The sequence below is a fragment of the Lytechinus variegatus genome, chromosome 8 (genome assembly GCF_018143015.1).
Source record: "Lytechinus variegatus isolate NC3 chromosome 8, Lvar_3.0, whole genome shotgun sequence".
In the NCBI taxonomy this organism is placed as follows: Eukaryota; Metazoa; Echinodermata; class Echinoidea; order Temnopleuroida; family Toxopneustidae; genus Lytechinus; species Lytechinus variegatus.
Genome location: NC_054747.1, coordinates 40,215,958 through 40,239,767, shown reverse-complemented (window position 1 = coordinate 40,239,767; position 23,810 = coordinate 40,215,958). Strand labels below are relative to the sequence as shown.

The 23,810-nt window shown below is 38.7% G+C and overlaps 1 protein-coding gene across 2 annotated transcripts in view; it reads left to right on the top strand.

The window, feature by feature from the left end:
• LOC121420494 overlaps nucleotides 1–20,731 on the top strand; it is a 47,665-nt gene extending 26,934 nt beyond the window's left edge. Inside the window, exons 3-9 of one of the 2 annotated variants that reach the window (XM_041615153.1) lie at nucleotides 243–638; nucleotides 9,864–9,966; nucleotides 12,979–13,093; nucleotides 14,893–15,094; nucleotides 15,991–16,079; nucleotides 17,439–17,684; nucleotides 17,984–20,731. In XM_041615153.1, the coding sequence (XP_041471087.1) occupies nucleotides 243–638; nucleotides 9,864–9,966; nucleotides 12,979–13,093; nucleotides 14,893–15,094; nucleotides 15,991–16,079; nucleotides 17,439–17,684; nucleotides 17,984–19,789 (2,957 nt within the window). In that variant the 3' untranslated portion in view covers nucleotides 19,790–20,731. Of the gene's footprint in view, nucleotides 1–191; nucleotides 639–9,863; nucleotides 9,967–12,978; nucleotides 13,094–14,892; nucleotides 15,095–15,990; nucleotides 16,080–17,438; nucleotides 17,685–17,983 lie in introns of both variants that reach the window. The other variant, XM_041615151.1, reaches the window with a different exon arrangement.
• The last annotated feature ends 3,079 nt before the right edge of the window (nucleotides 20,732–23,810 follow it).

Below are 23,810 nucleotides of genomic sequence, written 5' to 3'. Positions count from 1 at the left end.
ACGGATACTATTCATCCGACAAGATTATTGTTGTGTTTTTTTTTGCATTCATAATGTGAAGAAAATTAAATTTAACTTCAATGTGAATAGAAAAGTATAACAGTCTATTACATGTACATTTATTTAGAATTTCAATTACAATGTAGATCTAGTCTATTCTAAATCATATGATTGGATGTTTTTGACTGAAGGTGTATCGCTTTACCCTCCACGTGTCACCCGCCCACCCGGTATCAACCCAGGACCGCATGGACCCTCTCCTGTAGTCTCACCAGCTACCAACCACCCCACCCAGCCACGCCCCTCTCCGCCCCGCCCTTCCCCACCCCGCCCATCTCCACCCCGTACCGCAACCGCTCCCCACACCTCGGCGCAGGTGTCCCCGTCCTCCCCGCCCACCTCCTCCACCTCCCAGCCACACCCGTCCACCCCTTCCTTTCGTGAGCTGCCACACCGGGAGACGATACGACACCCTGGAGCAGCCGGGCAGGGATACATCCCACCACCCCCTTCTAGCAGCGAATACTACCCCATGAGACCGAGGGGGCCTCAGCCATCCTCCACCACCGGCCCCGCCCATCCCTCCGGCGTGCCACCTCGGATACAGACACCTAGCCCCATGCAGGCTCCTGGTCAAAGTAAGTTTATTGTATAACTCAATATTTCATCATTGCTTTGTGTCTGGCTCGTGCACAGTCATATCAACAAAAGTCCTAGCCGTATGATGGTACTGTATGTCATTGAAATTATGTAAAACCTTTTGTCTGTCAGGGGCGGGTTTCACTGGTGTGACTGTAGCAGTGCATTTTTAGGGTCCGTTTACATAAACAGTTGGAATCAAGAACAACTTCATTTTGAGCCAATCAGACGCTCATATTTAAGGATTTTTTATTTTTGTTTTTACTCTGATTCCGTTGGAACGTAACTCTCTGCAACGCGCCCTTGATCAGAAGCTATGATCGTCACAACACAGAAATAGAATACTCAGTAGAGTATATTACATAGGAGGGATATAGGCCCTATTTCAGATCATCGGCCGAACAGACACTAGTCCCGATTCTTACACGATATTGATTATTAGTCATTCTTTTAACTACCATCCAAGTTCATTTTATATCTGGATCAATGCCAAAATACTGATAAAATGAATGTAATACCTTCAGGATATTCATTATTCATTTTATTGCGGACCGGACCTCTTTTACCATGTTGGGCATATTTACCCCCTACGTCATTAGCCGTATTGTTTGGTGAGAGAAAAAATTCTATTGCTTGCGTCAGTGGTGGTTGTGGTATTGTTCAAAGCGTCATGGCGTCATCGAGACCGTGTTTCAAAATCAAAGCGATACCGGAACATCACGTACCAGTGATAAGTTCATACTCTCATAAACCTGATGTAGACTTTGTACCCCCCCCCCCCTACACACACACACATTCGTCCTCGCATACACACCATAAAGCAAACTATTGAGCCCCGTGTTGACTCAGATTTATGTGAATTTACATTCGCGTTAATAACTGATATCAAATTGCCTTTTCCGGGATGTAAATTTCCATTTTACGACACTGTAAAAACCGTGGTTTTAAAACTGACACCACTTGGTGTTAATAGAGAACCACACCCTGAGGTGTTGAAATAACACCCTTGAGATTGAACATAACACCAAAGAGTGTAAATGTAACAACCATAAGTGTTGTAATAACACCTATAGGTGTAAAACTAACATCACCAATTTAACACCGGTGTAAAATAACTGGTGTGGTCCTCTATGTACACCGGTTAACACCACAGTTTTTGCTGTGTATGATTAGGTTGTACAAGACAAGTCGAATATTCATAGAGAGAGAGAGAGAGTGGAAATGAATTAGGAATAGAAGTAGAAATGCAAAATTAATTTCAACAAAAAAGAGGAAAGGGTATAAGTTAAGTTACAAACACATTGCACGGGAATAGGAAGAGGGCTACAATTCAGGCTATTTCAAAGGAGATCTGTCCCCAGGCTCAATATTGATCTCTATTTTTTTAATTTACTCTCAAAATGAACACAAACTTCGCATGAAAGTAGATTTTTGCCCGCTTTCCAGTCTATTTTCTTTTTTTTTTCAATTAAAATTTATTTTGATGTTCCCCTTTCAATATTATTTGACAATTCTTTTTACACATTTTCAAATAGATGTGCCACAATTCATGATCAATACGTGTGAATTAAATTTCAATGATGAATGAAATTTATTGTGAAATAGATTCGGAAAGGATTGGTTGAAATTTCGTAATAGATAGTGTGAGTCGGGATCAGTTACCTTTAATCGTACGCACCTCTCTTCGTTCGAATCGCAAACAGCAGAACTGACAAAGTATGATTACCTTATTTGCCATTGCTCTCGACAAATACGCTGTAATGATTACAACGAACATTATTATGTTATTATTCCACTTAGTAGAGGTGAAGTCCCGGATTTGCTTGCCAAAACAAGCATGATTAATGTCGTATGTGGTTATGACTTCCGTTTCTCGAGTGTCCATTTCTTAAATTCTAGGTTTCTAACTCTTGTAACATTTATGTGGTAAATTGCCAATTCATCTAGTGCGAACTCGTCCACTCACCACATGGTCTACCTTCATTTAGTCTAATGCCATTCCGTCCATCAACAATTAGTCGAACAACCATTTGGTCCAATCATCACTTCGTATGATTAGCAGTTTGGTCTAATGTCCATTTTCTTTTCATTCATTTCGCCCGGTTAACACTTAGTCCGATTCGACCAAATGGTATGGACTAAATGGCTTTTGGACCAACTGGTTATTATAGGAAATGACAATTAGAATATGTGGATAGTGGACGAACTGATGGTAGACCAAATGATAGTAGACGAGTTGGTAATTCTTCTTCCCTTCCTTTTGCTCTTCTTTTTCTTCCTCTTCTTCCCCCCTTCCCCCTTTTTAACTTCAAGCAAAGTAAAGTGAATTTTGTGAAAATTCTTTTTTTAATTAGAAAGTTAATGATTAGGCTTATATACTCTCTAGTTGTTAGGTGAACATCAATGTGATATTTATACGTCCATCCTTCCTAAATCACTCATTGTCCGTACTATCTCTTCAGACAATCAACGACGGTTATTTCCCTCTGCTTCAATTCTTGTTTTTCTTGAAATTAACTCATAATGAAATTGAAACTTCGCGAAGCTGGCTCCTAGCCAGTACATCCTCCCCTTTCTTGATTAATGGGGATTCCCCCCAGTGTACCACGTGATCGCTCATTTGGCGCCAACTCGCGTGAGTTGGCTGCTATATTAATGCACACGATACCGTCGAGGATTTAGATAAGAATGGATGCTGAAAAGTAAAACCCATTCGACACAAGGAAAGCTCCATCAAATACTGTTTGCAAAGTCAGAGAGTTGGGGGAAAAAGACTGAAATACTCTTAAATTTGTTTCTATTTCGGGATACTCAAATCCATTTTATCCTTCAGAAAGGCAGCTTTTCTCGTAAATGCTTTATCTGAATTTCAATTTAAATCTGAAGATTGAGAGTTGACGATCCTCGACTCTAAAATGTCACTTATTTTTTGTTGTGGGCAATGCTGTAACAGTTTCCGATGTGTGTGTGTGTGTGGGGGGGGGGGGTCTGCATCAGTCACTGGAAATCCTGTCTGAGACTATAAGTTTCGAAGGTTGGGTGACCTTTGACACATTTCATCTATCATCGGCCTGTATGTTTTGTCTGGCTTGCTTGAAGTTGATGAGGTCTGGGAGCCCGTTGCAGAGAGAGTTGCGTTTAAACGCAAGTCAAAAAATCAATCGCAGCTCCCAAATGCGCGCCGTTGATTGGTGGTAAATCAAGTTATGCGTAATTTTTAGAGTTGCGATTGATTGCAACTCTTTCTGCAATGGGCCCCTGAACTTTAGAATCAAGTTCGGAGAAAGGGTGGACATTACTTGAGACGCGGCTGGGGAGCGGGCGACAGAAATGGATGTTTGAACATTGACGACGGACCCCCCCTTAAGAAAAAATAAAATGCTGCCATAATTTTTCAAATTTTCTGCCATAATTTGGAGCAACAATGGATTATTTTACTAGAATTAGTGGTTCGTTATGCACAGAAAACCCAGTTCACTTTAACTTCTGTTATAACAACGGCAGGAAAAAAAAACTTTCAAGGCACGTCATTCCAGACATGCCGGATCTCGGGTTCATTACTCATTGGAAAGTATTCGTATCCGAACGGAAACCGGATCGCTTTGTTTTTAGTGTAAGGAGGGATCCATGGTGTAAGAGATACTGCATACCAACAATGTATAGTACCGTGGAGGGAAAAAATACATAGTGAATTGTATTCTGTTAATTATGGTTTAAACATGGACCTACTGGTTTAACCCTAGTTAAACCATGGACCTACTGGTTTAACCCTAGTTTAACCATGGACCTACTGGTTTAATCCTAGTTTAACTACGGACCTACTGGTTTAACCCTAGTTTAACCATGGACCTACTGGTTTAATCCTAGTTTAACTACGGACCTACTGGTTTAACCCTAGTTTAAACATGGACCTACTGGTTTAATCCTAGTTTAACTACTGACCTACTGGTTTAACCCTAGTTTAAACATGGACCTACTGGTTTAATCCTAGTTTAACTACGGACCTACTGGTTTAGCCCTAGTTTAACCATTTTCCTACTGGTTTAACCCTAGTTTAACCATGGACCTACTGGTTTAATCCTAGTTTAACTACGGACCTACTGGTTTAACCCTAGTTTAACCATGGACCTACTGGTTTAACCCTAGTTTAAACATGGACCTACTGGTTTAATCCTAGTTTAACTACGGACCTACTGGTTTAACCCTAGTTTAACCATTTACCTACTGGTTTAACCCTAGTTTAACCATTTACCTACTGGTTTAATCCTAGTTTAACTACGGACCTACTGGTTTAACCCTAGTTTAAACATGGACCTACTGGTTTAATCCTAGTTTAAACATGGACCTACTAAACTAGAATTTTAAACCACACTTCTAGTTCTATGGAACACTGGCCTTCTTTATCCATTCTTTATTCATTCTTTATTCATGACAATTATAATGTATCAACCAAATTCATTAAAATTCATAATATTTTCGGATTTTTCTATTCTTCTTATTTCACGACTCAGATGTTTTTTTTTTACAACGTTTTGCAGCAGGATGAAAAAAATATTTAATTGATGAATGGGTTGACAATTGGCACTCCATAAAAGTGATTCAATTTCTGAATCATGGCTATCATAATACCACCAAGTGTTACTCTACTCCAAAGGGTTTATTACACCATAGGAGAGCCAAGAATACATGTCTTGCGTCATTTTCCAAGAACCGCATTGTGGATCAACAACTTGGTACCTCCACCTTGAAGGGGTACTCTAGGCTGGAATGATTTATATACAAAAATAGAGTAAAATTCACCAAGTAAAATGCTGAAAATTCCATCAAAATCTGATAACAGTAAAAAAAAAATATAGGAATTGTTTTTTTTTTTTAATTATCAGAATTTTACCAAACACGTTATTTGAATAAAGGTAAATGTCTCTGAAGTTTAAACACAGGAATTGAAGTTGGGCTATCAAATACGCCGTATGTAGACATGATTTATCGTTATTGCTTAGCGTGTTTTACCGAGTAAATATGGTTGACATTTTATCATGTTCAAGAGTAACCAAATATAGGACTATCCGCGGCATATGTATTGGTTAGTTAATGCTGATGTGCGTTTTGGGGTATAACATGTGATATCATATACATGTCTAAATATATTTTTTTTTCGTAGAATAAAGTGATCTACCGGGATGTTGCAATGCTTCCCAAACGAAATAAATGAGCTTCTAAGTGTGCAGTATCAAAGTTTCAGAATTACATTTAGCATTGGGAAGTTAAACCGACATTTACGTCACAATACTGTTTCTGTTGTTGCTGTTGCTATCTTACAATGTTTTCTGAAATGAGTTGGTTATTTCTACTCTTGCGTTATTACCAACATTTGGATTCTTTTCAAGTAAATATCTATGAGATGCGTTTGAAATAATATACCCTCGCAAATTAGAACATTTTTGAAATATATGTATATGAATACATATATATATATATATATGCTGTACTATACTTTCGTCTACGGGGGCGGCCGGGACACAGACCCAATCTAGTCTTCTAGAGTTCATTTGGATTTCACCCATTCCATTTTATTCCGTGGCATATCGAATATCAATATCATACTGTAATCCCGTGTAGCAAGCCAGCTATATTTTATCATTTTCTCGACTGTTCTAACTCATGATTTGTTTGTTTTTCTTATCAATAGTAAATTTGCTTGGGTATTAATGTTTAGTTTGCGAATTGAATACTGCATAATAGACTTCCTTTTGTTGACCCTTATAACCTCTGTTCAAACCGTGCTGTATACAGTTACAGTGCTCTGTGCACTAGGGGTACTGGTAGACGTACACTCATGTCTGCGTACAGTACATAATTATATGGGCATTGACTGTGTGCATGTACTGTATATTGGGAGCGTTTTTGTGCATATCTTGTAAGGGTGGGGATTCCCCAGTTACGCAGTATTATCGATGTCACCCAATAGAGTTTTCGTATCCCTTGGAAAATACTTCAGACGCTAGCTATCATGGAGTTTGTCTTGAAAATGGACTCCATTATTTTTTGTTTTCTCTGAAGGAGCTTTATATGTTCAAGTGATGACCATAAATGATAACCTATCACGGCCGGATGATGACGTTCATGCATACGGTCAAAATGGTATCTAAATTTGCAAAGTCAGGGGTTGTTATCGTGTAAACCCACTTTTTGACAGCCTAGTACGTGAGGATTGTGTGTATGGGGGGGGGGGGTCACAATCATGAAAATTAAATGTTTGAAGCATTTGAGGCATAGAAAAGCGTTACAAAATACTTGAATATGGTCCTCTGATTCCACTTGGATTCGTGGGAAGATCAAGGAGTTGTGCTGGTAACTCCTTGGGAAGATCAAAGCACGGTGCCTCACTAGTCTGCAGGCACAGACCCTGATTGATAATTTGATCAAAAAGTGTGTCTCCACGCAAAGACTAGCACATACAAAACTTGTTTCAATTCAGGAGAGGGCCTTCAGTACACGACGCATGAGTAGGCTGCACATTCAGACCGTTTACTCGAGTGAAGGGTTCGCACAGCAGCCTCACCTTGAAATGACAGTGGGCCCCACACCTATGCCATGGAGGGGGGGGTCCCACTCCACTCCGGTGTGGCAAGGTGGGCCCTAACCGGGGAACATGTGATCGTATAAAAGGTCCAAAGTTCGATCAAACATCCCATTTAAATGCAAACATAATGGTGTTTGACAACCAGCCAAGAAGTTCGAATCTATTTCATGAGAAACGTACTTAGGCGGTGTTTTCCCCACGGTTCAAATCGCAGTGTTTATCTACTGCGCAGTTCTGAATAATGGTCAATTACATATTATCTGTAAACACATATATGATGTATTAGGATTATAGGGGCGTCGTGGTCTAGTGGTTACGACTCTCATCTTTCAATAAGAGAGACGTGGGTTCGAATCCCAGCCATGCCATGTCGTGTTTTCCTTCAGCTAGAAATTTACCCACATTGTGCTGCACTCAACCCATGACTGAGGTGAATGGGTACCCGGCAGGATTAATTCCTTGAATGCTCTGAGCGCTGAAAGGCGGCTCGAGCTAAAGCCGGGGTAATCATGATAACAATGTGCATCGGAATAGATTATTTCTAGATAAATGGCGCTATACAAAAGCCTGTTATTATGTCTGTTATACAATCGTGCTGATATTTTTCTTCATTTTATTCGTCCATGAAGTCAGTTGATTTCCCTTCTATTTAGTATAGTCACGTAGAGCATGAAAACAAATTGTAGGAGTACACAACAAAAAATGTGGTGTTAACCGGTGTACATAGAGGACCACACCAGTTATTTTACACCGGTGTTAAATTGGTGGTGTTAGTTTTACACCTATAGGTGTTATAACAACACCTATGGTTGTTGTTTTTACACTCTTTGGTGTTATGTTCAAACTCTAGGGTGTTAACACCTCAGGATGTGGTCCTCTATTAACACCAATTGGTGTCAGTTTTAACACCACTGTTTTTACAGTGTTCAGAATGTGAAGCCCTTTAGAGTAGTTCATCTGCTTGGCGCTTTTGCATGAAATGAGGAAATTGGTACAAAAATCATATTTGTAAATCATCATTCAATTCGTTGGATGTTTAAAGGTATCGTTTAACTTTGAGCAGCCGATTCAAAAAAATTTCAAACCAAGATGAAACATATATACAAGTGCATGTCTTAGAACTAATAAACACTGAAAACAACCATTATTGAGAATGAAAAGCTAAAACTACAAGGCAAACCCCGATTTTGTAAATAGGCGTCTTATAGACACCTAAATGGTACACATAAATGTATGGGATGAAATTAAAATGGTGTTTCCGGTCACTTTATATTTCAATTTTTGAAGCACTAAATAATTTATTTTCGAATGCAATTTTTTCTGGGCTCCATTTTTGTAACATATCACAGACACAGGTGACAAGTGTGACCTTCGAGCTCAGATATGTATTGTTTGGCCAGTCAGCTGTTCATTCTTGGTCCTAGTACCCCTCCCCCCTCCGCCAGGCCAGTCTATCTTCCTTATTACCCTCCTTTCGATGATAGTAATGGTGCAATCTTGCGTGCGAAATCGTTCTAAAAAATGGAATGAGGAAATAGTTAGGAAACCCGCAACATACAGGCATTGTTAGTCCAGACAAGTTACGAAGAAAGCTGTGCATGACTGTACACGTCAAGCTGACCACATTCCCTTATAGTGGGATTTTGGGAATGTTAAAGGGTTATTCGGGACTGAAAATAATTATATCTAAATAAAAGAGAGTAAAATTTACAGAGCAATATGCTGAAATGTCACAAAGACCTCATAACAACGAAATTAATTTATTTTAAAGTATATCAATATTTTCCTTTTTACGTATTAAAGTTATGCTATTATTAATTATGAAATCATAGATATTTCATATATGTTTTCATGATATGTCTCCCTTATGATAAAACTATTTGCAGCAATAAATATCTTTAAAGCCATGAGTTGTCAATCAATATTTCAATTCTTGAGGACAAACTTGTTTTTTTTCATTAGTTGACTTGACAAGATAACGTATCCCGTCATGTTAACAAGGCTACTTCGCCATCTCGTAAATTCGATGGCTGTTTATAAAGGCTCTGTAATTACAAAATAAATTAGCATATTACGAACATGGTCACATGTTTCTCTGTTTTTGTCTCTAAAATAGAAACACAAACTTTTCCGTTTATTTGGTTAACCATTATCACACCTTCAAACTACACCTCGTGATTGCCGTATATGCCTACCGCTTCTATACAGGTTTTAATCATTTCCTTTAATACACACAGCGCAATTTGAATTCACAGACTCCCAGGCGCGCTCCCGGGTACGAGTGGTAAATAGGGGAAATCCCTTTTCCGTAATTGAAGGTCTGATAAACTATTATTGTTTTTGTAGCGTATGCTACGCCTGGGCTCGAGCTAAATATCTGATACATGTAGAAGGAAATAGTGCAAGAATAAACCGTCATGATTATTGTTCAAGGTTTCATGCGAATTTATTCTGCAGCTTATATATATATTTATTTGTCTCATGAGTAATGTAATAAAACTGGTTGTTTTCCCTTTCCGCTGTTTGGGAAATACTATATTGATATTACGCTAGATATTGAATGTGTATTGTTATGCTTATTAGAATAATGATTTTACAAATGTTTTTTTTCACTCTTCTGTCTATCATTATTTTCCAATAGGATATCCTCCATCGTCTGCTCCGTTCGCTGTCAATCCATTCGTCAGTCTATCAATCGCCATCGATTGCCAGAGAGCTACTGAGCAAGATTCCGATGGAGACACGTAAGATATTCATTTCATGATTTCATACATTCTCTGCTATCATGATGGTCCTTTCTTTATACCTAGTTTCCACTCTCACGAGTTGCGCCACGATTGAAACGGTTGTCTTAATCGGTTACACTTCGTAATTCCGAAGGTTCGTAATTCCGAAGGTTCTTTATTCCGAAGGTCCGTAATTCCGAAACACGTAAATTGCCTATAGCTCGATGTTCGTTAATCCGAAAACGAAAATGGGTTCATTAATCCGAACATTTGTGGCTTAATTCCGAAGATTCGTTAGTCCGAAAACGAAATGAGGTTCGTAATTCCGAAGGTTTGTTAATCCGAAAACGAAATGAGGTTCTTAATTCCGAAGGTTCGTTAGTCCGAAAACGAAATGAACAACGAACCTCACTTCGTTTTCGGATAAACGAACCATCGGAACAACGAACCTCATTTCGTTTTCGGATAAACGAACCATCGGAAGAAAGAACCTCATTTCGTTTTCGGATTGTCGAACCTTCGGAATATCCGAACCCTCGGAATAATGAAGCTTCGGAATTACGATTGTATACGGTCTTGATCGTGGAGTGGTCGTAGTGGTCGTGTGAAATCTGGTCGTAGATGAATCGTAAAGTGTGCGGTAATTATTCTTTAAACTGCTGAATCTTCGTTATCTGTGACGTACGTACAATCGCATAATAAACGTTGAAGTTCTGAATTATATGTTCTTTTGTCTCAGCTGCAGGGTTTGGTTCAATTTCTTGATATTCATTTGCCTTCATCTTTATGTTTTGATGTCGTATGGCGTCGTTGATATTTTTCTTAATCTCCTACATGTACGCCCAGACTGTAGTCATCATTCCATTGTCCCTCTGGTTTAACTGATCATAACTAATCTTCCTTTATACTTCTAACTTCTCAATAATCATTTGCCTCAATCTTCATAGTATTCTTATGTCCTCGATTAATTTTGTCATAGTATTTAAAGCAAAGAATTGTCCCCGTGTACCAAATTATATGTAATCATGTGAAAATATTATTGTCTCCTGAAATCCGTGTGTATATCATGCAACCTTTTTATTATTATTATGATTAGTTTGTTAGAGGAAGAAACCAGTATTAAATTGTTTTTTTAGCCTCTGCCTATCCTAGCGCTATTCAAACAAGAGAAGAAAAGATCTTTTTCCTTGAAAGCAAATACGGAAGTTCATATCCTTGTCAAAGGTCAAGTATTTTACCAAAATGTCAATAGGAATTGAAAATAAAGGGAGTAAATGCATTTTGGCGGGCCCGGTAGCAATGGTAATAATGCATGTGACAAAGAAATTTGTGGATTTTAGTATGAGAGATCTAGAGCAGTGGATAGAGGGCGTCTTACGGTAATTTCTGTCATATTTTCTACCCCTTTTATTATTTATTATCCATATTGATATTTCCCCCACCCCCCTGCAATTGTTCGTTGCTGTCCTACTGTCTTTTTGTACTTCTTAAGTCTGCATATTTCAGCCCTACACATGTCGAACATATATTTTTAGAAGATTGTGGTAATTTGTCATAAAATGCCTCAGCCCCCCCCCCCCCCCCCCGAGACCGCCATCCATTCAATTTCCCAATAATCGTAGGCGGAAATCCCAGGGTGGACGTGTCCCCCCTACTCAAAATAGTAGGGGGACACAATATCAAATGTCCCCCCTACTATTTTGGGTCTTTGGTGATGCTAAGAAATATATCACTCAAAATGGGAATAAAACGTGCGTTTTGGGACGAGATGACCTTTATTTATTGATTTTTTGCTTGTCAAATATGAAATATATTTTCGTCGAAATGACCGTAAATTTTAGGTAATACCTTTTTTTGGGCTTGTCAAATTCTTCCAGACCCTTGTCCCCCCTAACTTTTGGGAGAGATTTCCGCCCCTGCCAATAATGGCAGTCTCCCCAGGGCCTCCTTTCCTTCGCTGATATGTATTACGATGGCTCCCGGAAACTCTGAAGATTTATCTGGGTTTAAGATGTGCCAAGCGACAGATAAACACGGCTTTATCATATCCTTTATCTACCTTTCGTTTCCTGTACCCTCGATTTTAGGGGAAACCCCTAGCTAGCTTCACTGAAATCTAACACACCAACCCGCATGAATGATCTGTTTACAGTCGGCCGCCGTTATTACGAGCTTCTTGACTCGTGTACAGAATTAAATAAAGCTCATGTTACTCTTTTATAAATCTTTAATCGATCCGATTTGGAGATGTGATTTCAATGTTAAAAGAATAAAAGATGGAATATATTCAATTTATGTGGGTAAAGTATTGGAATGAAATATCCGGGAGCTGCTTCCTGTAATTGGATCCCGGATAATTTGCTTATTTTTTTCTTTGTGGTTCAAACCACTCTTAGAACTAGAATACGGCGATAGATTTGTGATAACTTTCATTTATGTAGCATTTTTATGTACATTTACTATTTATATAAACGCTTTCTGCCTTCTTTATTTTTGAATTCATTCAACAAATAAATCAGTCATTATTGAATTGCTGCTACTATTCTACTTCAATTACTACTACTACTACTACTACTACTACTACTACTACTACTACTACTACTACTACTACTACTACTACTACTACTACTACTACTTCTACTACTACTACTACTACTACTACTACTACTACTACTACTACTACTACTACTACTACTACTACTTCTACTACTACTACTATACTACTACTACTACTACTACTACTACTACTACTACTACTACTACTATACTACTACTACTACTACTATACTACTACTACTACTTCTACCACTACTACTTCTACTACTATAACTTCTACTACTTCTACTACTACTACTTCTACCACTACTACTACTACTACTATTACTACTACTACTACTATTTCTACTACTACTATTACTACTGCTTTGTAGATATATCATTAACACCTAGTTATCACATTTTTACCTTCTATGCTCAGATAGTATATCGTAAAATTGATATATTTCTCTGATGATATTTCATGTTTCACAGTGCTCTACACATTGCCATTGTTCAAGACAAGGCAGATATGGGTCTGATCCGAAGATTGATTGAGCTTGTTCAGTTAGCTGGAAAGTCTGTCGATATCTTCAATTTCATGCAACAGGTTAGAAGAACTCAATTTTTTTCACAATATATTTTTTATGGGGGGGGGTGTTTTTTATTTTCAGAAATTGATTGAAGGTATGAAAGGTCTCTTGAATTTCCACCAGTTTTCTACTATCCATTGTCCCTAAATGCCATGTTTTGACTTGTGAGTTATATAAGCTGATCCAGAATGATGCCACGACATTTGCTCCTGCGACAATTGCTCCGGGCTTAATTTAGTCCAGATTGGACCTTGTTGTTTGGAAGTGCCCTCTCCCAAAGCTAACATAGAGGGCACATGTCTCCCATTCTCTATAATCAGCGTCAAACCACTCATCTTCCCTTGGGTGGGAAGATGAGTGGTTTGGCGCTGATGGGGAAGATGAGTGGTTTGGCTCTGATTAGAGATTGGGAGACATGTGCCCTCTATGTTAGCTTTGGGAGAGGGCACTTCCAAACAACAAGGTCCAATCTGGACTCGGCTTAATTTCTTCTAAGGTATAGGGTCAGTGTTAGGACTACCATAGGGTATAGTGTCAAACCCAGGGTTGAAGTTGGTCATTTGATTAGTGCGTGGAATTTTGAGTCAAGCAATTGTCGCCAGAGCAAATGTCATGGAGCCCCAAAATGAGATACCAGTAATACATGTATTCTACAAGTTGGCCCTGGTCAATACTGCATGAATGATGAGGTGATATATTTCTGGCATTCATGCAGAAACGGCATCCAAAATAGTTGTAAATGTTATACACTTAATTATTTCATCAGACCATGCAATAGTGTATGATAATCCACAGTAAGTTTTGTACATGAGCCTATGGAGAATTTGTGAGATTTTGGTGCTTCATGCAATATGCTCTTATATTACATAGGTCATGTAGATTTGAATCAGTGATAGGTCAATACGCCATCACGTGACCATGGCTGCGAGGACCGCATTTGTTATATTCTAGGTTTTGACGTCACCTCAGGGAATATACCGCGTTGTATTTTCAATTGCGGCGTTATATCCACTAAGGTGACGTCACTCGCTGCATACAAGTTGCGCAACAAGGTAGTTGATGTACGCGCTAGTGTTAACGCGTCGATTGCATGAAGAACGCGCTTAATGTATTTTTTTTTTTAAACTATTATGACGTAGATGGATCAGAGCAGTAGCAAGAATTACGGATTTTAGCCGGATAATGAATACAATTTCTGATGGCGAATCCACATATACTATATAATATAACAGATATTGCCTGGTCTATCGTTTTAATAAATAACATTTCAACTCCCCTCCGAAGCTATATTTTTCCCTCGGGATAATATTTTCCCTCAGCGCTGCGCGCTTCGGGCAAAATATATTCCCTTGGGAAAAATATAAGTACGTCGGGGAGAGGAAATGTTATATTCAAACTCTAGGTAGGCAATATCTGTATAATATTGCCTCTATAGGCAAAGCATGCAGACCAAAAGATGTACTTGCAATGCTCTCCTAAAACCCCCTCAATTTAAAATCATTTGTTATTTCATCACTTAATTAATATTCTAACAATTAGTATCTAAAAATAATCTATTCCTAGGCTCATTATTATTATTAACCCGATTTAGCTTGAATTGATACCCTTTTATGATAAACTACTCCCTCCATCTAGCATGCATCATGAAACATAATATTTTTATACTGATCATTTTTTTTTCCTTATGTATTTCATCCTTTTGATGATACCTTAGACTCCTTCTAGTATTCGGCATTCATCACATGAAAGATGTAGTTTTTTATAGTATTTTTATTTCAGTTTTTCACATGTATTTTTCCTTTTGATTACACCTTAGACTCCCCTCCATCTTGCGTGCATCATGAAAGATTGTGACATCATCAAGTTGCTGATGGAGGCTGGCGCTAACCCGAACGAAGCGGATCGTAACGGTCAAACGGCCGCCCATCACGCATGCAAGAACAACACAGAGAGATGCCTTGGTACCCTACTGAAATACACAGAGGTGGACGTCAATTTAAACATCAGAAATTATGAAGGTATGCTTTCAATTTCAAAGACCAGGACCCCATCTTGTATATTTTTTTTCAAAGGTCAAGTCCACCCCAGAAAAATGTTGATTTGAATAGACAAAAATCAAACAAGCATTATGCGGAAAATTTCATCAAAATCGGTTGTAAAATAAGAAAGTTATGACATTGTAAACTTTCTCTTATTTTTCACAAAACATCAATGTGCAAAACTCAGTGACATGCATGTGAGACAGTCAATGATGTCCCTCACTCACTATTTCTCGTTTTTTTATTGTTCGAATTATACAATATTTCATTTTTACAGATTTGACGATAAAGATCAACTTGATTGAACAATATAGTATTAAACAATGCTAATTGCACATGTTCAGGGAGGAATTAATTGTTGTTTCACACAACAGCTGGGAGAAAATTTGAAATATTTCATATTTCACCTAATAAAACACAAAATGAATAGTGAGTGGTGTCAACAGTCTCCTCATTTGCATACCGACAAGAATGTGAATATAACTGTTTTGTGAAATTAAGAGAAAATTTAAACTGTCATAACTTTATTTTACGTCCGATTTTGATGAAGTTTTCAGTTTTATGCTTGTTGGATTTTTCTCTTTTTTATTCGAATCAACTTTTTGTTGGAGTGGACTTGTCCTTTAATCAATAATAAAATGACTATTATTACAATCTTATTATTCATTAAAAAATGAAATTAAAAACAAACATTGCTAGTATTGTTCTCTGTTCTTACTTAACTTTACGAACTAAGCATAAAAATTGAGAGCAATTTTTAAAATAGGATACAGAGACATTGAATTATTTTGAGAAAGGTACCACAGTTTTAGGATTAAACAACTTGTCCATTCAGATTTCAGACTGACACTCATATCATTTTTCTTTGCTATCAGGTTACACACCTCTCCATCTAGCTGCTATGGTGGGCAACCCAACACTGGTAACCATGTTACTTGAGAAAGGAGCTGATATCAACTCAAAGGTTAGACAGACATGGATCATTTCATAACTTTTTAATTCTATGTGGTCAACCCCTTTTTATCACCACTTTGTATTCACTATCACATTCCTTGGAAGACCATTAATCACATTGACATCGGTCACATTTCCTCAATGGTGGCCGTACGGCTAGTCGAAAACAGCCATTTTATTAATTATAATTCAAACCACCTATATGTATTTGGACAAAAATTGTTAAAACGCCTGTTTTCGACAAATGTGACCAAGGTATAATTCTCTCATGTTAATAATGATAATAACGGCATATTTACCCAGGATAGCCACTTCAGTTCCGAAAACTGTTCTCCCAGCAGGCCCTGCTATTATTATTACCCCGGCTTTAGCACGGCTACCTTGATGGGGCGCTCGAGCATTCTAGGAATTTCTTCCTACCGGGTACCCATTCACCTCACCTGGGTTGAGTGCAGCACAATGTGGATAAATTTCTTGCCAAAGGAAATTACGCCATGGCTGCAATTCTAACCCACGACCGTCTGTTTCAAAGTCCGGATACTAATCCACTGGGCCACAACGCTCCAAATTTGTTCCTAGAGGTAGAAGGGAATAGAAGAAGGGAGATTAAAGAAGGACAGAAGAAGAGGAGAATGAGAGGAAGGGGAAAAAGAAAAGAAAGAGAAAGAGGAAGAAAAACACGGGAGAAAAAGTGAATGAGGATGTACTAACACAGATAAAGAAAAAGGAGAAGAATGAGGAAAAGAAGGGAGAAGACTACCACTTCTCAAATATTTCTCATACCAATGTTATCTAAATGATTAGCATCATGGTTACCATACAAGAGAGAAGATTTCCAGCCTCTCTAATTGATGTGTAACACCTTTCATTTTATCAGGATACAATGAACGACTAGACACCTCTATCGTTAATACTCCAGTTGTAGCATGACTACAACTGGAAGCTCCGTGGTGTTCTGACTCTCGCCTTGTAATCAGAGGGTCGTGTGTTTGAATCCAACCATGCCCTTGCGTCCTTAGGCAAGGCATCAATCCACAATTTGCCACTCCCCACCCAGGTGTTAAATGGGTACCCAGTAGAAGGCGAAAACCTATGTAGTATGCCTAGCAATTGAGTCTTGGAACTCTTGTTGGAATGCTCCCCAGGGAGTGGAGAAGGTGCATATATTGTATGCGGGCATACAAGGATGCGATGACCAGGGTAATAATATATCTGTAAAGCGCTTAGAGATGTCGTTCTGATGTGTTATGCGCTATATATAAATACAGAATATTATTATAATTATTACTACTGTGGTACGGTTCATAAGCATTCAAGATATGAGTTTCAGCCTCTCTCTGATCATTATTTTTTTCTCTCATTTTGTCAGGATTCCAAGAATGGGTGGACCCCTCTGTTCCACGCCGTCACCAACCAAGATACCAAACTGGTCCATAATCTACTTAGCTCTGGAGCAGAGGTCAACATCCAATCTTACTCCGGTAACACCGTCCTTCATGTCGCTACCGGGCGTGGCTATACAGACATCGTCAAGATCCTCGTTCATTACGGAGCTGATATGAGCCTCAAGAATACCCAGTGGGATACGCCGGCTACGATCACGACGGATAAAAATGTAAGTAGGACAATATGGGGGGCCCTTAAAAAAAAAGAATTACATTTCACACATAATAGTTATAATTCATTGGTTTCATGATCCTTCCACAATGTCCTTCAAGGGTGTAATTGGCTTCACTTGTTTGAGATCCTAAATTGAGAGTCAGAAGTTTGATAGATAATCAGGTTATTACCAAATAAAAATGATTTCTCTGAAATCCTACAGATGAAGTGTTAGAGCCCCAGCATTCATTTTACTTGTAGAAATGTTGAGAGGATAAAAGTTTTAGATGATAAATGTCTTGTTTTTCTTTTAAGATGTCAAGTCTGCTCCGTGGTCTTGGAGCGGGCAGTCCGCAGCCAAGCGAAGCTTCGTCTCCGACCACCGCGCCACCAACCCTCCCCATGCCTCTCAACGATGCCTACCTCATACACCCTCCACAACCTGGCTCCGCCTCTGCGTTAGCGGCTGCTGCCGCCGCTGCTGCAGCTGCTGCTTCGGGACAATCTAAGAAGCCTTCAACGGTCACCACGCTGACCACCGAAAGACTGAAGGGACCCGCGAACGAGGTCTACGAGGTCACACGTTCCGTGACACGCGGAGATGGAAAGATTTCCGATGAGCACCGGGCCATTCACAAACAGTTACAGGAGAAGCTGCGCCAATCGATCCAAATCCGTCAGGTCAACGAACGCAGAGTTGGCGAATCTCACCAGAGGAAGTCGACCGAAGACATGTCTCCTGAACGGCACCTAGGTACCAAGAAAATAGTTATTGTTCCAGTGTCTGCAGGGGAAAGAGAGAAATTAGATCAATTAAGCGCTTCCCATTCAGGAAGTAAAGCACTTTCAGACTCTCTTGGTCTACGGGTTTCACTGCCGTTGCAGATAAGCAAGAGATCACCAACAGAAGGAGATGAGCAGAAATCCCAACATGTTGCATTGCCACGGACAAAAGACGCAACTGAACAAGCTGATGGGTCAGTGAAATCAAAGTCAACTCCTGACGTTGTACCCAAAATTGAAATCACATCCCCTGAGCCTGTCGACAAAACCAAAGCACAATCCACTAGCGACAGCAATCACAAAGATGTCCAGAAAGCTTCTGACAAGGATGGCAAGCATGTCGTGTCGAGCAGTCCGTCAGATAGGTGTACCCATCAAATGGTTTGTTTTATGAATGGACATCGAGGTACGATCCCCAAAACGGTGGACGATCTGAAATGGGTTAGCAAGAAGATCACGCAGGGTGGTGAAATGGAACAAGTAGAGCCAGCAACTTCTGAATCCACGCCAAAACATACGCCGATGGAAGCTGCGCTCATATCGTCTGCTTTGATTGCACCTGACATTGCTGCACTAACGAGGAAAACTAAAGAAGTCGAAAGAGTGAGTCCTCCACCCACCAAGGTGACGACAGCGCCAGCGGAAAGTGAGAATGAGGTACGTGCGAGAATGCTTTCATTGCAGTACAAGAACAGTGACGCAATCCTGGGAAACCGTTACGAACGGAAGCTGGACTCTGTCGGTAGCGAGCAGGAGCACGAGGTCGCCAATACCATTTTGACGATTCACTCGCGTCTTCAGCAACAACAGGAGCAGGAACGCCAGCAGAAACAGGCGCAGACCTGTGACGCCGACTCAACCGTCAAAACCGAGCCTGTTAGTCCCAATCCTGTATTAAGCAGTACTACGAGTGACAATCCTTCGGCCCGGTCGCAGTCGGGAAGCCCGCTTTCACCGCCCGTCCTCGAGAGAGAAGGAGACAGACCGCTTGCGAAGAACAGCAGTGACAACGATGATATGGAACCCAATCTGATCATCGATGAAACACTGAAATCAAAATCTCGCAAACGAACGAGAACCCCTACAAAGTCCATCCCAAACCTTTCACCTACAAAGACCTCTTCGACATCACCGAGCCCTCAGTTAAGTACATCGTCGAGTACTTCATCAACTTCAGACTTTGTTGGAATGCCCAGCAACGCAGGAAAGTCTGAGAAGGTGAAGGTAACTGGTGATCCCAAAAAACTTTGGACAAAGAAAGCAATGGCCATGATGGGAAGCCTAGAACCAAAGAGAAAGAGGAAAAAGAGCGAGAAATCAGTCAAAGAAAATTACTAGAATTATTTTTTTTTTACGTAAATCAGCTGTAATTTCCCTACTAAAGACACAATATATGGGATTCACATGATATTGTCACAACCCTGTACTTAATTGCAAGGATTTCTCCAAAACCCTTATCCTATGTCAAAAATATTGAGGATAATTGCATAACAAAATCGACCTTAACATCAGTCCAGCCCTGTTTTTTTTTTCTTATTTCCACCCCAATATCATGAACTCCCTGAACCCTGATGATCTAAGAATCTTTCCTTATGAGTAAGAAAATGCTATAGATCCTGGAAGCCACTTCCATTGACGAGTTAAAGCAGATAATGATACGAGTTAAAGCAGATAATGATACGAGCTTTCTTCTCTCTTTAGGGGATGATATGAAATACCCTTTGCATTGCCAAAGTAAGCCCAGCCTGTTTTCCTTCTTTCATGGTTAATTCATACACAATTATGGTCCTTATTTTGAAGTCCAGTCTGAGGCCATGGTCAAACTCATTGCTAAAATTATGAGAAGCCAAAATTTGTGTTTACATCCTATAGTTTGTACGTTTACTGAGCTCTTTCCCCAAACTACAGTTGTGAATAAAGCTATGTTAGGTATGTTAGCTGTCATATTTGGCTTATCCATAGTTATACCCCATCCTTAGACCAGAGTTTCAAGTTTAGATTATGGGCCTATGTGTATTCATAATACCTCAATACCTTGGTGGCTGTAGCATGAAGTGCATGATCTTTCATAGTTTGGGAGAAAGAATTTGTTGAAAATTCAGCTATTTCATTTTTTATCTATGGCATTTATTCTGAACTCTGGTCTTTAAGTTGTTGTTAGAGTCTTGCATTTCTTTGTATAATGACGAAACTCCGTTGAGCATTTCAAGAGAAAACTTTATCTGATTATTTGTTACAAGCTATTGAAATCCTTGCATCTGATTGGCTCAGAGCAAGTTAGCAAATGAAAATCACTATCATCTGTTTCATGAAATGTTGGTCCATAGCATTTATATTTGCGCCATATTTCTGTTAAAAACATTCAAAGACACAGGCTCATTCAATTAAGCTAATTACGACACATCTGCTGAAATAAATGAGTTTGAGGGACGATTTGAAGAGTTCATTTTGTCAATGCTCCCTAATTGTTGTCATGTGATTGAATTAAGAAAGTAGCCAATCAAAATCAAGGATAGTTGTCAAATCCGACAAGTTGTCAGACGGCAATGTTAATGAAATGCTGTCTAATCTTAGGGGACATCTTTGAAATAAAGAAATCAAATTAAATTATATATTTATATATATATCATGTATGTTATGTCTTAAATGGGCATTCATTTGTATTTAATACCGATGTCCTCAGGCGTTTGCCTTTCATTGTGTTTTCTTCCTTTGAAATAACTTATTGGCAGACTTCTTTGACTCGTATTATCAAAGTTGACATGCTATTTTTTGTAGTGTCAGTTACCTATCTTATGTCTGTTTGTTTGTCATTATTGGATAACTTCTCATAGATATCTTTTTCCTTTGAAATACTGTTAATCTTGATGTAGAGAGTTATTTTAGGCAATATTTGGAAAGATTGTGCCAGTAAAAGAAGACAAGCATTGAGTTGTTTTGACCTTGATTATATTTTTAAATCAAACAAGAATAATTTTGATCAGTCAAACATTATGTAACCAATAGAGGTTTTGACACTTGCCTTTCAAACAGAGAGTCGTTGGTTCGAATCCTAGCCATGGCGTGTTTTCCTTCAGCAAGAAATTTATATACACTGTGCTGCACTCAACCCAGGTGAGGTAAATGGGTACCGGCAGGAAGTAATTCCTCAAAAAGCTGTGCTCACCGGAATCGGTAGACTAGCTTAGCCGGGGTAATATAGGAGCGCCTTGAGCACCTCGCAAGGTGGATATGTGCGCTATACAAATCTTATATTATATCATGTTCTTCTCCTTCTCACTTATGTACAGATGTACATTCATATTTGTTCACTTTATTTGGAACAAATTCTCATTTTTTACCCTGGCAGGGCTGGACATTAGCAGTGGCCCGGAGCAACCAAACATGAGTGTCAGGCCACCAAATTGCTGTTAAAGCCCAAATCTGGAGGCCCAGTTGGGCTACCAAAGTTTTGATAAATTGTGTTGTTTTCTATTATTTTGAGGCCATCAAAAACATGAAATTAATCATTTTGGTGGACTTATCGGGCCACCAAGGAAAAAGGTTAGTGTGTAGGCCCTGATCCTGGTATGTTGATGTTTAGCTGAATAAGACCAAATACCTCAGTACATCTGATTTTTATCCGACTTGCATTTGTAGTCGGCCATGGACAATGGAACATACAATCTAACTCAGTTGGTGATAGCCAAAAATATCTTTATATTCTTTCTATCCTTTGTTTTGGGGGGGTTACCAGAGATTTACCAAACCATACCCGTTTGAAGGTGCATGTGTATTAGCCTCACTAAGAGAAATTAATACGACCCTTCAATACAGTTAGAGACTAGTTGTATGGTATTGTGCATCTCTGATAGGAATTTATTATTATTATTGTTAGAGTAGGATGGATGTCGGCTTTCATATATTTGAACACATAATTCAAACTGCCATTGAGGAAGTCTATTACGCTATTGAACTCTTTGGCCCGTATTCTGAAGTCGTGTTTAACTTAAACTCGGGTTTAAAGTTGTGGTTTAAGTATGGACAGCCAATTGTTACATAATCACTAACAGTAGAGATATACTTCAGCTCACTTGGCTCTCAAATCATTCATAATTGTCTAGGAAGTATAAATAGATGATTGTCTTTACCATTGATGAATCAGGAAAGAGCACAGTAAACATAAGAAACATACAACTTAATAAGAATTTTGATACTTTTGGCCTCCCATACTTAAACCACAACTTTAAACCTGAGTTTAAGTTAAACCCGACTTCAGAATAAGGCCCTTAGACTTCACTATCTTATTGTGGTTCAGTAGCAATTATGATTTTTGTGCAAGTGTTGGTCGCACTCTAAATGCACTTCATCTTTTCAATGCAGATTTGCATTCATGTACGACTTGTGCACTAATTGAAATTTCATTTTAAAAAATGAACAAACTACATCAGATGTCAAATTCAATATTATCTGTCGCATACATGTTATGCATAGAAATGTCAGGTACAAATTCTTATTTGATTTTGACATAATTCATTTGACCATTTTCGTCTTATTCTGATTACTTTGTTTGGCTTTTGGGAGCATTTTTCCCTCTCATTTATTTTCTATCCTTTGTTTGCGTTGTAGTATAGCTTTGCATAGTAAATAGCTTTTTGTGCCAATTTTGCTGACCAGACATTTTTCTTCTGTTCATATTCACTTGCTGTACGTGTACCAATAACATTTGCATTTTCTCCAAGTTTTTCACATATGTGAAATAATTTTTTATATGCGGTATTCATGATATACCAAACTATAAAAGGGGCATTACTTACTGTTTAACTATGTAGTACACAGCTCCTCGTCATAATATTAAAGGTTACCAAAAATTTTCTGTAGAATCTGATTTTTTGTGCTATTTCCCCTATTTTGAGGGTGCTGAACATGAATTTGCTTGTTGCCAAATTTATAAATGCCGTCTTCGACCGTTGCCATGGCAACGGATTAATTTCTCAAAAATAGCATGTGTACCCCTGTAAATGGTAGATAAACATGATAAAAATTAGCAAATAGATTGAAATGAAGGTTCCAATTAAATACAAATGAAATTCAGAAATATTTAAGATCATCAAAATAGTTCCAACTGGCCCGTTGCCATGGTAACGGCTCATTTTTCTTCCAGAAAAGTAAAAAATTTGATTTATAGTTGTAGAATCTGTTTTTTTTTTTTGTTTCATTTTCCATGCGTTTACGGTGTTAAACATAGGAGTGATTTTTGCTAATTGTATAAATACACTCTCATTACGTTGCCATGGCAACCAAATAATACCTTATTTGGTAAAAAAGGAATAACATGGTAAAAAGATAGTGGCGAGAAATACAATAAAAGCGACCTAAT